We start from the raw sequence: 14727 nt of genomic DNA, 5'->3' as shown, positions 1-14727 counted from the left end.
GGCAAACACCATTCCCTTTAACAGTGAAATAAAGTATTCAGTAACATTTGCCTATGTCCCTGTCAAGTGAATTGAAAGAATAGAGACTGCTTAACTAAAAAATTCATTTTCTTCACAGCTTTACAGACTGTTTGGACACCCTGAGAGAGGTTCTTATTCCCACAGCACAAATGAGTAGTGCCAGCACCTGTCCACAGACATTCCCTGTCTTTTCTGCTGGGTCTGAAGATCTCTGGTGTTTGCAAACCCACAGCAGACTGACCATCTCAGCCCTGCAGTCTCCTGAAATCAGATCACTCCCTGAAGTACATAATAACAGTCTCCTCTTTATGCTTTCCATTTTAAAAAAGCAAGGAATGGTTTGTGTTCCCTTCCCTCAGGGCTTATCCCTTCTGCCCCTGTAAGAGGGAGGGATCACATGGCAGTGCAGAGACCTTGCATGCACTGAATGAGCTTCAAAAGGACATTTCTGTGAGGCCAAGTATTGCCATAACTGCACAAAGCCCTCCAAACTTGTTCTGAAATCAAGAACAGACAAAAAGTAGCACATTAAAAAACAGTTAATTCTGAAATGGGTGTCCCATGGCCAAAAAAAACCCCATGCTATGGTTTGTGTTTCAGAGCCCAGCACTCAGCCTCAGCCCTCTTAGTATGCAACTGAGCAGCAGCAGAATGACATGTTTGACTTTAATCCTCTCCCTGCCTAAGCACACAGTCAAGTGGCTGGAAAAAAAAGGGATAAAGGGCAGCCACTAACAAGCTTTTAAAAATGAAGGATGAAAAAATTACCTTTTTTTTGTTGTTATTCCTCAGCTCTTAAAACCAACGTGAAAGTGAGCATGCCAGCGCATGCAGCACATGTGCCTGGAACAGCTTTCTGCTGGATAAATCCCTGTACTCCCTGATGCCTCCTTCCCTCGTGCCCCCTGGAACAGATTATCTAAATGCTCCTACTCCAGAGCTGTTTGTGACAAGCAACAGTGTCAGGGCATTTGTGTGTCATCTTTTACCTTTGCAAGTCTCAGAGAAGGATTTAGCTGTAACCAAAATCCTATTATCAGATATCTCCCGGACGGACTTCGGTACCTGGGGACATCTGAGATCCCATATCACAGTATCGAAGACCAGAAAACCAAGGCGTTTCTAAAATAATAGATTTCACATTATTAAAAGCCACAAACCAACAGCATGAATTCTTATACCTAAAAAGTAAACAGCACTGACAGAAATTAGGTATTTTTTCCTCTTTCTCCCCAGCGTGAGGGTGACTTTGCCTATGTAGGAGTGGAGGCAGCCAGGAAGATTAATTGCTTCTTTCAAAGAAACAAAAGTCAGACCCATCTCAAAAAGAATTTGAGGTGGCAAACAAGTACCATCTTTCCCAGTGGAAAACAGAAAAGGACTCCACTACTAATGCTCAAATTTCAGCAGCTCTGGCAGATGCAGGAGTTACCAACAAAGGCTTTTTGAGTGGCAAGCATAAAAGAAAGAGCAATCTGGTAAAAGCGTCCAAATTACTGATATGGATCCAAACCCTCACAGAATTTCAAGGTTAAATACTAAAGTAGATGACTACAATCAAGCACAGCAGAAGGAAAATGAGCACACACTGACACACTGAAAGAGAAAAAGTGTTTTTTTCCAGTCCACCGCAAAAACAGGTTGGCAAAACAAAACCAAATGTGAGAAATTCTTATGAAAAAATTGAGGCCAATACAATTAATTTGTAGCTCTGCACATTCATCACAAACTGCAGTTCTTGTTTCACAACATCAAGTCTAGAAGAACTACAGGAATGGTGAAAAAACGTATATTCCATTCAGTTAAAAAATAATCCAAGGATTAAGTCTGGTTGGTTTGCAAGAGGGGAACTGAGGTTCTCTAGAGAATAGCTGCTGGTTTTCTTCTAGATATCAAATAAAATTAGCAGAATGCAGATACAAACCAAAACGAGGTGGCTGAAATTTTTTTTATCAGGATAAAAACTTATGTACATGTCTAAAATTTGTCTACAAAACATCAACATGGTTCAAGAAACCTCCCAGCCAAATACACAGAGATTATTCAAGGGAAGTGCAACTACATCCACTTCAGCAAATTTGGCAGGACAAACACTGGCCACCACTGAGACAGGACACCTTGGAATCATGATTCCACAACTCTGTTCCATGCCCCTTCATTTAGCCAGGTACCAAAGGTACCTTGGAAATCTCATCAGCACACAGGGAGCATTCAGTGGTCACCCTCAGAGCCGCTGTCCTCAGCCAGGACCCAATTTCCACCTATAAAGCAGCTACAGTCATTCAGGACTAACTGCAAAAACTCTCAAAAATAATTTTAAAACAATAAAGAATTAAAGAGGAATTTTTACATAAAAGACCTTAGAGTTACATCACAATTTTTTACCTTGAGTGAAGGCTTTGTTTAGCAAATCTGCAGCCCTTAACCAATCCAGCAAATTTAGAACATGGTTCCATGCTGGTGCCTGGCTTGGCAGCTCCCCTCCACTGTCAAGGCTGTAACCCAGTTCATCAGATGAGAAAGGATAATGTGATAAGCATGGCTAGAAGCCAGTGGGCTGAGACTCAGACATCACTTGAAAAGATACTTTCAAGCCCAAAATATTCAAGACACAAACAAAGAAACAGAAAGATGGCAGCAGCACTGTCCCAGGTCAGCATGGGAGTGAGACTCACACAGGCACTTCCACATACGTGTCCTGATGGCTCTTGCACCAACACAGCCACAAAAAATGGGAAGCTGCTGTGCCAGAATCCCATCACCAGGAGTGAGAAAGAGACAGGGGAAAGCCAATCTGCACAACAAAACTGAATAGGCAGGAATCTGGGGTTCAGTGGATGCACAAAACTTCACATGTCCAAACATCCACCTGGCAAAGCCATGGCAGCCAAAAGTAACCCAGCATGACCAGGTTTACTTTGGTTTGGGTGTTATTGCTGGGAAAAGAGGAAGAAGTGGACTTGATCTTGGAGCTCTTTTCCAGCCTTAATAATTCTACATGGAATGAAGTTTACCCCTGGCACAGGCAAACATTTACCCCTGTAGGCTGTATGGAAGCACACAACACCTGGAAGCAAAATCCAAGCCATCTCCAAGACAAAAGACAGTAGGCATTGAAGAAATGATTTTCATGTTACCAAACCCTGGGTTCAGGTAGTGACCCACCCCACAGCTCAAGTCAAAGACATGGAAAGGCATTTCTGAGTTCTCCATCACTTCAGCCAGTTTGTTCACAAAAGGGAATCAATTATATTTTAACTTCTGAGTAGATGGTTGAAAGCAGATAAAATGGAAACTACCACTGTAAACTTCAACAGCACAAAAAAAAAAGCAAATAAAGTTGCAAGCAGTCAGAGTACCTCTCCCTAGTTTTCAGACAGGGTGAATGATGAGGTTTGCAAGTCCCCTTCAGAAAGAATCAGAACTGACTGCCTATTTTCCAAATTTAAAAGTCCCCTCTTGGAGAAAGCTGGACTACAGAAAAGCAGTCCAACATGTGAAAAAAAAATGACAAAAGCAAATCTGCAAGAAAACAAAGGAATCTTCTCTATTCTTCCCAAATTTAACTTTCTTTTCTAGATTTTTTTTTAAACTGAAAGAGGAAGGAAATGTCAAACATCAGAGTCATACAATGGACTATCAGCTGTTTCCCAAACCAAGTAATCTGACATACAGGCAGAAAAAAATGGGGGAGGGTGGGCTGGAGGAAGTAACAACCCAAGCAGAGTAAACTTTGGCACAGTGAGTTAAAGAATGCAGTTCCCTTTCTTCCATTACACACAAAGCTGCACCGAGGACTCGGAACATTCCCGTGCCCCACATCTGAGCAGCACAGCAGCTCCCACGGGTTTACAGCTGTGTGCATCCCTGCCCTGCCCAGCAAAGCTCAGTTTTAACCCATGTCCATCCCTGCCCTGCCAAGCTCAATTTTAACCCATGTCCATCCCTGCCCTGCACACCTCACTACCTTTCCAAAGGGGCCCAGCCCAGGCTCCTGCTCTGGGACAGGGAGGCAGGAACAGCACAGGGATTCCATCCTGCAGCCCTGGTTCTTCATCCCTGTCCTCATCACTGACACCCAGTAATGCCCAGCTTGTCAGGAGCAGCCAAAATCTCTGAGCCCTTCAAAACCCACCACCTGGAGAATCCTGCTGTATGAATCTTCTGTAACATGGAAAGTAGTAAATAAAGCCCCTACATGACTGGTCATGTAAATTCACTTTGCCAGCTCTCTCACTGTCATTCCTGCAAAGACAAGAATCCAGCACCTCCTGCCAGAAGGGAATTATGGAAATTCACTGAGAGCTCCAGTCAAAAATTAAAATACACATGGAAAATTAATAACTAGAAATGCTGGCCTAAAACTGAGAGCAGCTCTTTCAGAACAAAGTAATTTAATCAATTAACCTTTTCTCTCAGCAAAGAAACTACTTTTTTATAAAAATAGTTAACATGGCCACTACAAAAATATTCTTGGAACTAATTTTGTGTCTCACCAGAGCCACCTACAAATCCAGTAACATAGTAGACATACATGAAGCAAGACTCATAAAAGTCCAACACTAAGAGACTGTAGATATATTAAACTAGGTTTGAAAACTTCTTAGTAAACCAGAGACTTCTATAAGTAAAAAGTCAGAGTCTATAACGTAAAAAACCAACACATTTCGAAACTTATGTCTCATAGTTCTCAGCTATGAATGCATCGTTATCAAAAACTGGAAGTTTGCCAATGTCTGGTCAGTAGGTAAAGAAGAGTTTTCCTTTAAATTTTGCTTTCAATCCTCTGTTCTCACAAAATATTGTATTTTATGGGCAAATACAGAGTCATAAGAACAGGCAACCACAAGGCCCTGACCACAGCATAGCTCTTTCAAAGCTAAAAGATGAATGAAATAAAGTTTTACTGAACAAGCTTTAAATTTCCTTCTCTAAGACACGGATTGTGGTTACAAAGCCACTTTGATCTCTGTTCAATCCATGCCACTGCCAAAACGTGGTGGGAAGAGAGGAATGAGGGGAACAGAGCTGCCTTGGGAGAGAGAAGGGGGAAAAGATTTTCACTAGGTCAGTTCCACACTCCAGGCTTAAATATGAATTTATGGACCTTTCTGGAGTCACCAAGGCATGGAAGAAGAGTGAAAGGGGAAGAACAAAAATGAAAGGAGGGGTGGGAAAAAAACACAGATTTTTCCCTCTGTGATTATAATTTTCATAAACAAGAATACACTGAGCTGCAACTGGCTGATTAAAGAAAACTGAGGTAAGTGCCTCACAAGAAGTGATACAGAAATACATGTGTCACACCTTATTACTTTTGCAATTTAGAAGCCTAGCCATTTTTCTCCATTTTCATAAGCTGATTAAATACATTCCTTAATATAGGGACAAGGTCATTGTGTATGTTTGAGCTCATCTGTGTTAGTCACATAAATGTAAATATTGCCTCAGGGCACCATATACAACAGCACCACACAATAAAATTCCCCATCTCAAAGAAACAAAAGCAAGGATGCCACTAAAAGGTCCAGTCACATTTCCACATTACTGCAATTCTGCTCATGGATTAAGCCACACATGACTCAATGAGAAATAACGCATTTTTACAGATTAAGGAAGAAAGTAAGAGTCAGAATTCATCAAAATTCAGGGCACAAACCAAAGGAAAAACTGCTTAAATCTTTCACATTTGTAAGGCAGCTGCTTACAACACGAGGAAATGCTGAGAAGCCTCCCAATGTGAAAAGCTAAACTTCCTCCCTGGTATCGGAGCGGGTTCTGCTCAGCCCTTGTTATCACTTTGCAGCGTTGGGATCACACTAATGCACAGCTCTGTAATGAGCTGGGCCACAGCAGGAAACAACACAAGCTGTCATTCCAGCATCCCAGTCCCCTTATCCCTGTGCTGTGCTCTCACTCCACTACTGTGTGCACAGGGAACTCAACACCAGCTTTCAGTCATATTTTGAGGTCTGCAGAGCAAAATATTTTTATTATCTGGTTTCTCTTTAGAAGTACCAGTTGATGTCAGGGAACTCAAGGAAAGAGGATCTATTTTTAAAGCAATACTTTGAGCTCAAAATTAAAGCAGTGGAACAGGCTGGTCTGAGGAACAAAGATGCCCCCATGTAAACACACACTCCTTATAAGCAAATCTTCTGGATTTGGGTTGGGATCTTCTGTTGGAAACACTTGTGCACTTTTAAAACTGGCAAGTTAATACTAAAACAAGCATGTTTTCAGTCAGAGTAGTATTTTTGCTTATTATTTGTGTTACTATGGCACCAACAAGATGCAAATGCCACCGTGACAGACTCTACACAACGAAGTGCACGACTCACCCACAGAACAGTAAATGAGCACACACAGACTCCAAAGTTTTGTGCAAAGTACATTTGTCAGCCTTAACAACAGTGGGAACAGCCCAACCACCTATCCAGTGTTACTGGATTGTCCAGAGGATCCTACACAAGCTCAGGAAAAGGGGTTTTGTAGGTCTGTGGACATCAACTGTCACCTTCCACAGCTGGAAGAAAAAAACCAAAGGACAAATTTATAATGAGGTGATCCTGGCATACACTGGACAGCACTCAAGGAAAAATAAAAGGCAAAGAGAGCAAGTGTAACAGCAGGGAGAAATGAAGGAATGCAGCAAGGTGCCAACCATTCCAGTCATGGGATGAGAGAAAAAATTTTGTAGGTGCATGGCTGCTCCGATCAGAGCAAAACCCAAACCCTGAGAGAAGTGTGCTGCCACAACTAAGGATGCAAAAGTGGACTGGGGCAGGTGGGGAGGTGGGTGTAATTCCATAGAGAGATCAAGGAAAGAGGAGACAACAGGTGCATTCTCACCCAGTGAGCAAGAAGCTTCAAACCAGCCCAGGTGTTCACCCCAGCACAAAGTGCTACAGCCCCCTAACACTGACACAGTTTGGTATTTAAAAGCAGTGCATCTGCATACACACATATCCTTTCATGTAACTCTTCTGAGAACTAGAGAGATGAAAAAAATTAAAACAAAATCCATAAAGATTCCTTCTTCATCTAATGACCAAGGTTACTCACGTTAACACACTCAGCAAATATATCTCATATGCACCACACTTATTTTTTCCAAAGATCAAAACCTTCCGTTTCTTTAGATTTTCTTCAAAAGACCTGCATTGTCCAGAAGGAAAATAATAGAAGAAAGGATTAAAAAGTTCTATCTGTAGATCTTTCTTTATTCTTTCATATGAGGAAGCACTCTCAGAAGAAGGCAAAAAAATTCAAGATCAAACGAGTCAGGGTAGGGAGGGTGTTTGAGAACTAGGGTTATGATGTCAATTCTGTATTAAAACCACAGAAAAATAGAAAAATCTATTTCCAGATATTGTTACAGTAAATCAAAACTCTTGTTCCTAAGGTGCAGTTACCTAGGACTTTTTTTAATACATCACCCTAATATTTGAGTATTAATTTTGTTGTGTTGATGTCCCTAATAAACCACTGGATTCATAGTGCCACCAGAATCAGGACAGAGTCTCTGGGGAAGGACTCCCAGCCCCAGGAAATGTGTGCATTCACAAGACACTCAGGATATCAAGAAAACCTCACTCAAATATTTCTTAGTGATTAGCTTGGGCACACTTAGTGTGAGCTGCAAATGTCACTCCTGCACTCCACATTTTCTTTGGGAATATTTTGAAAAGGTTGGTTACCCAACAGATCCCTCAAGTCCCCTCCTGGAGCTGGGCATGCTGGTTGAACACCACTGTCCCAATCTCTTTGCAAATCTGGGTCTGTTCTCTTCCATCCCTCTCCCTGGCACATCCCATTAAACTGTCAAATACTCTGACAGGACATAATAAAAACCTACCACTGAAGTGATTTAAAACCTGAAATAATCTTTTATTAGCAAGAAGTGAACAAGCTTTCTAATGTCATCTCTCTACTTCTGTCTTGTTACCTAATAAAATTCAGGATAAAGATAACTAGAGAATCAAATACTTTTGCACAACTTGAGATCTTAATTCCATTTCTTAATTATTTATGCATGTAAATTCACACCTACATAAAATTCCAAACAAGCAAGATAGACACTGTGCAGTGCTGTAACATCACCCAGTATGCCAAAATCCCAGCCCACTGCTCGGAGCACTGCATTTATGAAAACACAACAAGCAAGGACTACTGGTTAATTCACTACTACTGAAGGCATTGAGCAATCAACATTTACTATGAAGTCCTTTACTGAAAATTATGCAACACCAAGGAATAGCTCACAGCAGCTTCTGCAGCCTTCACTTTCTGATGCCATGACAAACCTTTAGGAAAAAAATCCAAATGTCACCTCAGGTTGCTTTAATCCCTCTTATTTTATTCTAGAAATACCAACAAAACTCACTGATCAAAAGGGACAGCTTCTGTTCCTGAATGTGAACTGCAATAAGCAATAGTAGCAACGGCCTTCACTGCTTGTAACTTTGCCTTTTAAACAAAAACAAAGACAATTCCCACTGCCTGGACCCTTCTGGCAGTGGATTTCTGCAGGGAATGCATTTATACAAGTACTTGGGACATCTTCCACAGTAGCTCCTGTAACCCGATCGCCCTTCCCAAGAACACAATCATGTCTTTTCCAGCATGAAGATTCCTACAGTACCAAATCTTTCTCCCCCATGAAAGCGCCTCCAAATTTCAGGTCATTCCTGACACCCTTGGCTGTACTCTTTCCAGCTCCAGTGTATCCAGAGTTATGTAACTTCACCCCAGTTTCCTGAGACTGACTTGTGCCTTTGGATCCACCATGGCAGCAAAGCCAGATAGTTGAGGAAACATCTTCATGCAAGCCCTTGCTGTCATATAAGTAACCCTTACTCACAGGAAAAGTCAAATTAATTTCAGTAAGACTACTTTTATGATTAAGGATTATTCACAGGAAGATTGCTTGCCAGCTGAGGCTCAAGTTTTAACACAAAGCATATTACCTCAGAACATTTTGTCTCTAAATAGTTATTAGACAGCTCTTAATTAGTATTTAAATAAACTGGCCCATACAATGGCTTATTAAATACTGTTTATCAAAACAGACATTCTTTTCAGAAGCAGCAGCAGACATTTTGACTACAGCAAAAACAGAGTGAGAACAAACACAATTTTTCCTACTGCTGTGCTAGGATCAGCAAATTCAGACAGAAACCATATTTTTAATGAGCAAGGCTATTATACCTAGCAGATTGAACAAGTTATTTGAGGAATACTCTGATGACAAAGATGCAAACCAGCCCTTCCATCACCTTACTGGGAAAGGCTCCACGCTCAGAGCAGGACTGGGGATGTCTTTGTGCAGTCTGGCTGGGGGTTTTTGCCTGCCAGAGCACACCATTAACCCACTTTCCAGAACACCACACACACACAGCAGTGCTGCCAAGGCTGCAATCCAGAGGGACATGCCATGGAACTCAGCTCTGCCACCCCAGCACCTGCACAGTCAAAGGTAACTTTAAAACCTTCCCTTCACACCGTGCCCTCCCCTCAGGTGACACATTCTGAGCCCAGAGCCCAAGGGCCTCCACAGTTTCTGGACATCAGTGATAAAAGAGAATCAGTTACTAAAAGCTTTTAGAAAACACTTCCTATCAAAAGATTCTGAAGCAGCAAAGGCTCCTAACCTCTCTAGCAGGTCTGGAGTTGACAGAAAAACAGAAACCATGAATTGTTAAACCAGCCCAAATCCACCACAGCAACCAGACAGAGCTGGCACAGAGCTCTGGCTTCTCCAGGGCAAGGAGACAGCATTCCTGCTTCCACAAAACAAATGTCTGTGGCAAGAAATATTCTTTAACCATGAACAAACAGTATCACGATAGACTATAATTATTTCAGCACTGTAATTCTCCAGTCACGAACACTTCTTTGTGATCCACACACAAAATAAAGTCTGCAGTTGAAAAACTCCCAAGTTCTAATAGCGGAATCGATTTTCAAAATATTTGTAATCTACCTTGCTCCTAAAGAATGAATGGATTCCCATCAACTACTGCTTTAGATTTTGTTGTTACACTAAAAACACAAATGATTAGCAAAAGTTTCTCTAACTACTAATCCAGACTACTGTAGCTTTAACATTTAATAAATTTTGAAATGAATATGACAATGTGAGGTAAAAGGGTCAGTGGTGCTGGCCGCATATTTCCAGTCAGTGTTTCTATTTTCAATATCTTTCTCTGCTACGTAAATCCCCCCCAAAAAACCTAACACAATATAAAATAGATCTTCCTAATAGTTTTCATATAGACTGCATTTTAAAAATACTACTATTTGATTTGTTTTTTGGGGTTGTTTGGGTTTTTTCAGGTTTTTTTGGGGTTGGTTTGGTTTTTTTTTTTTTTTGTGGAGGCAGAATAAAATAAAAACAGAGTTTCATACACAGCACCACATTAAGGCACAGATACCTCCCACAAAATTACATGGGAGATTAAAGGGTTGCACATTAAACTCATTATTATTAAAGCCACTTGCAAAAGAATTTCGTTAAACTTATTTCAGTGATATTGCACACCCATTTAAAATGGAACATTTCCCTAGCCTAGTCAGGTGGGAGGGAAAAAAAAAAGCAACCAAACCACAATAACTATGAAATAGCTTCACTTTATAATTTATGCTAATTGCATGCCAACAATTATTTTTAACAGTGACAGATTTGCAGATTGCAACTGCAGGAGAAGTTCCGCCTCTCCAAACACACACTCCAGTCTGCATTAATGAACGGGGACTTCACAACTCTGCGAGGAGCAAACCTCCACTGCCTCCCTTCTACAACCACACACGATTGTCCCCTTCATGCTTCCCGATTTATTTTCCTCCTCGGCTAAGTGCAGCGTAGTCAAAATCACCAGAACAATCCCCCAAATCACCCTTCCTGCATCTCGAGGCACAGAGCACTGCTACATATTTATAAGTATTACTACGTGCCTTCAAACAGAAGCACCGATACAAACTTACATTACAATAAATAACAATAAAAAGCCGAAGTAAGAAATGTATCATTCTCACAGAACAAGCTCTTGGGACAGTTTTCCAGCTACGGCTCTCGTCCCAGATTCTTAGAAGGTACGAGCAAAATACACACCAAACATGTAAAATATACACCAAACATATGTAGATTTAAAAAAAAATAAACCAAACAAAAACAATCTGAGACAAAAAAATATACTACAATAAAGTTAAAAAGTATAAAACGATGAGCTTGATCATTTGATAAGTAATTTCCTTTTTTCTCTCTCTCCTTATTTTCATAAGGGAGCTAAAAAACAATCTCTTCCGTTCTATCAGAAGAAGAACATATGCACCCACCTCCAATTCTGGCAGAGCTCTGAGCGGGGAGGGGGCACCCACCACAACCCTTTCACACATGCTACCCCCAAAGTTGCATCACAAGGTTTTAACTCCACCACACCACGCACCGAACAAGTCCCTCCTCCCCTCCGACATTATCCCTGTAGCACTGGAAGGCTCCCGATGATCCAGCAGCCCTCTCGCTCACTCAGCTGCTGCCCAGACAGAAGGGATAATGTTCCTGTGCGTGCCAGGTAAAATAAAGCAAGGTATTTCCAAATGACTTTGCCATTACACACAAATTGTTTTCGCATTTTAAATGTCAAGTGCCAATCTATAGCCAGCCAAAACTGATACCATGATTTTTGCAACATTAAACCACGCAATCCACGTCGGAAGTTCCCAGTGAGATAGGCAGACGGCATCTATGCAAATAATCCGGCACACTACTGTCAGCCGCCGTTGTTCTTCAGAGAAGAAAAAATTTAAAGGTTTGGGGTTTTTTTTAACCTCTTGCCCCCAAGCACGATGTGTGCAAAGAGGAGAGCAGGCTGTAACAGCAGCTGACACGCCGTCACAGGAGCCCAGAGCTAAGTCCGACAGACGATCACACTACATGAGCGTTCGCCGCTGCTGAAATGGCGTTTGTCATTGTGAGAGGAGAGAAAACCCCCCGGTTCGGTGGCACAAAGCGCACAGGGCACGGAGTGCCAAGGGAGGCGGGGAGAAGAGCCTGTTTACCCAGGGAAGATGGTCGTGCAGGGGACACAGAGCCGTCCCCTCCCCGCTCTCCAGCTGCGAGCGCGACACACGGACCCGCGGCAAACCACGCTAAGGAGCAAAATAAACACGGGGACCGGGCCGGGGGAGGGGCCAGCGCAGGAGCAGCCCCGGGCCCTGCCTATAAACCCCCGGCAGCTGCTCCCGACCGGCAAACCCGGCGCGGAGCCACCCCCGGGCACCCACCCGCCCACCGCCCGCTCACTCACTCACCAGCGAGAAGAGGTTGGAGTGACAGTCCTCCAGGCTGGCCCCGTTCGCCACCCAGTTCGCCGCCGCAGTCATGATCCTCGGCGAGCCGGGCCGCCACGGCGGGGCATGTCTGGGGGGACGGCCGGGGGGCGAGGGGCAAGGCGGGCGACCCCCGGGGCGACCCCCGTCACTGCCCGGGGCGGCCGCCGCGCTCCGGCCCCTCGGCCCCGCGGGGCCCCGCGGCCGGGAGGGGACGCGCCGAGGCCGGGGCGGGCGAGCTGCTCCTCGCTACCCGCCCCCGCGCCGATAATCCTCGAGCCGGGAGGCCCTTCTCCGGTGCAAGCAGCGGGGACGCGTCCCCCGCTCCTCCAGGCCGGGAGAAGAAGAGGAGGAAGGGGGGGCCCGGGGCCGCCCTTCCGCGTCCAGGTGCGGCCCCCCCCAGCCGGGGGTCGCGCGGAGGGCGGCGGGTCCGTGCGGGACGCGGTGCGGGCGAGGCGAAGGGGGGTCCCGGTCCCGGCCCCGTGCGGAGGCGGCGGCGGGCGGGGGGCGCTGTGTCCCCTCCCCGCCCCGCCCGGCCGCCCCTCGCTGCTGCCGCCGCTGGCTGTGCGTGGATGGTGTTTTCTTCCTCCTACTCCTCCTCCCGCTGCCGGCGCCGCCGCCTCGTCGGCGCTGCCCGCGGGGTGACGGCGGTGCGGGCGCGGCCCGGCCCGGGCAGTGAGCGCTGTCCGCCCGCGCTGTGCCGGCCGTGCCCGCGGCGGCCGCAGCTCCGCGCCCGCTCTGCCTCCTGCGCTCTGACAGCAATGGCGCCCGGGCCCGCACCGCGCCGCGCCATTGGTCCGCGCTGCACCACGTGACGCGGGCCCGGGGGCGGGGCTCCGGCCCCGGGGCGCCTCCCGCCGCCGCTGCGCTGCGCCCGCCGCCCGCTGGGGGCGCTCGGGAGCGGCGGGGCCGCGGGGGGGTCCCGGTCCCGGTCCCGGTCCCGGTCCCGACCCCGACCCCGACCCCGACCCCGGAACGGGAGCTGCTCCCTGCGGCCGCTGACAGCGCCCCGGGATCGGCTGCGGCTGCCGCAGGGCAAGGTCCTCACCCAGAGGGTGGTCGGGCACTGAACGGGCTCCCTGGGGACCGCTTAAAACTCACGAAGTACCGCAGGACATAAGAAAACCAGTGACTTACTGGAGAAGGTGAAACAGAGTTTCACATTGTGATGTTACAAGTTTCCCAAAGGGGCGCTTCCCCCCCGCCACCCTTCCCCCAAATAAATAAAGAACGGATAATACTGTCTCTGAACCAGACAGAATTCTTTTATTAGCCATCAAGGAAAAGCAAAAAAACCAGCTGTGCTAGCCAGACATTTGGGAAAGGTTTTCTTTTTCTTCGGGCACTGCACGGCCCCGGGGCTGCCAGAGCTCCAGGTGCACTTGGACAGGCTCTCGGGAACGCACAGGGTGGGATTGTTGGGGTGGCCCTGGCAGGGCCAGCAGCTGGGCTGGATGATCCTGGTGAGTCCCTTCCACCTTGGGATATTCTGTGGCACGGGGACCGTGTCCTGTTCGGGTTTCCAGTCACGGAGGATCACGGTCCCGGACCTTCCACGGTTCACCGGAGGGTTTCCCCAGCACCTGAGAGTGTTCAGAGTCTTAAAAACGCCCCAAAATTCGTTCATAGCCGTGTTGAGCCCCATGTTCTGTCTGCACAGCCCCAGAGCTGCCCGCCTGAAACAACTTCAAAGACATTGGTGGCATCAGTTTTCATAAAGAGAGCTCGAAAACACCTGAGTTAGATAAAGAAATGAAATTCATTCCCGAAATAATAATGGTCTGGAGAAGAGCCATGGAATATCCTGAGTTGCAAGGGGCCCACAAGGATCACGGAGTCCAACTCTTAATTCAGCACCATGCAAGAAGATACTCGGTTTAAAACAGATAATTCATCACAAATAACATTTTCACTGTTTGTAATGACCTGTTGATTTGAACCAGTGGGAGCAGATTTAGGCTCACCTGCCTGACTTTCTCCCTGACTGGAGAGTTCCACAGGTTGTAGAAAGCAAATATTGTGCTTAACAGGTGAAGATATTGAGCATTTCAGCTTAAGCTTTAATACAGAAGTGCAGCACATTTTCAATGACGTGATTCAGTGGAAAAAGTTCTCACTCTGTGCTCAATGGCAGCTTTCCTTTATAATGATTTTAATCTCATTTAAGTGTCTTTTTTGCAATTTACTTTTCTTGGCAATAAATTAAGATTAGCATCTCTTGCAATGGCTGACTGGAGTTTGTTTGGATTTACCTCATGGTAACAAATCTCTCCCACAAACAGGCATCACATTCACCTGAATTACGTACACAGAGGGAGAGACGGAATTTTCAGCCAAAAGAAAATTTCCACCTAGCTCCGAGTTCTTTGGGTGCGT

General features: G+C 45.4%; 1 protein-coding gene across 1 annotated transcript in view; it reads right to left on the bottom strand.

Annotated features, from left to right (window-relative positions):
• Positions 1 to 12472, bottom strand: part of MED13L (mediator complex subunit 13L) — a 168459-nt gene extending 155987 nt beyond the window's left edge. Inside the window, exon 1 of the mRNA XM_033075785.1 lies at positions 12334 to 12472. Within this exon, the coding sequence (XP_032931676.1) occupies positions 12334 to 12405 (72 nt within the window). The 5' untranslated portion in view covers positions 12406 to 12472. The remainder of the gene's footprint in view (positions 1 to 12333) is intronic.
• Positions 12473 to 14727: the final 2255 nt, after the last annotated feature.

The sequence above is a fragment of the Catharus ustulatus genome, chromosome 18 (assembly GCF_009819885.2).
Source record: "Catharus ustulatus isolate bCatUst1 chromosome 18, bCatUst1.pri.v2, whole genome shotgun sequence".
In the NCBI taxonomy this organism is placed as follows: Eukaryota; Metazoa; Chordata; class Aves; order Passeriformes; family Turdidae; genus Catharus; species Catharus ustulatus.
The sequence above is the reverse complement of the archived record's forward strand: the minus strand, read 5'-3'. Positions and strand labels throughout refer to the sequence as shown.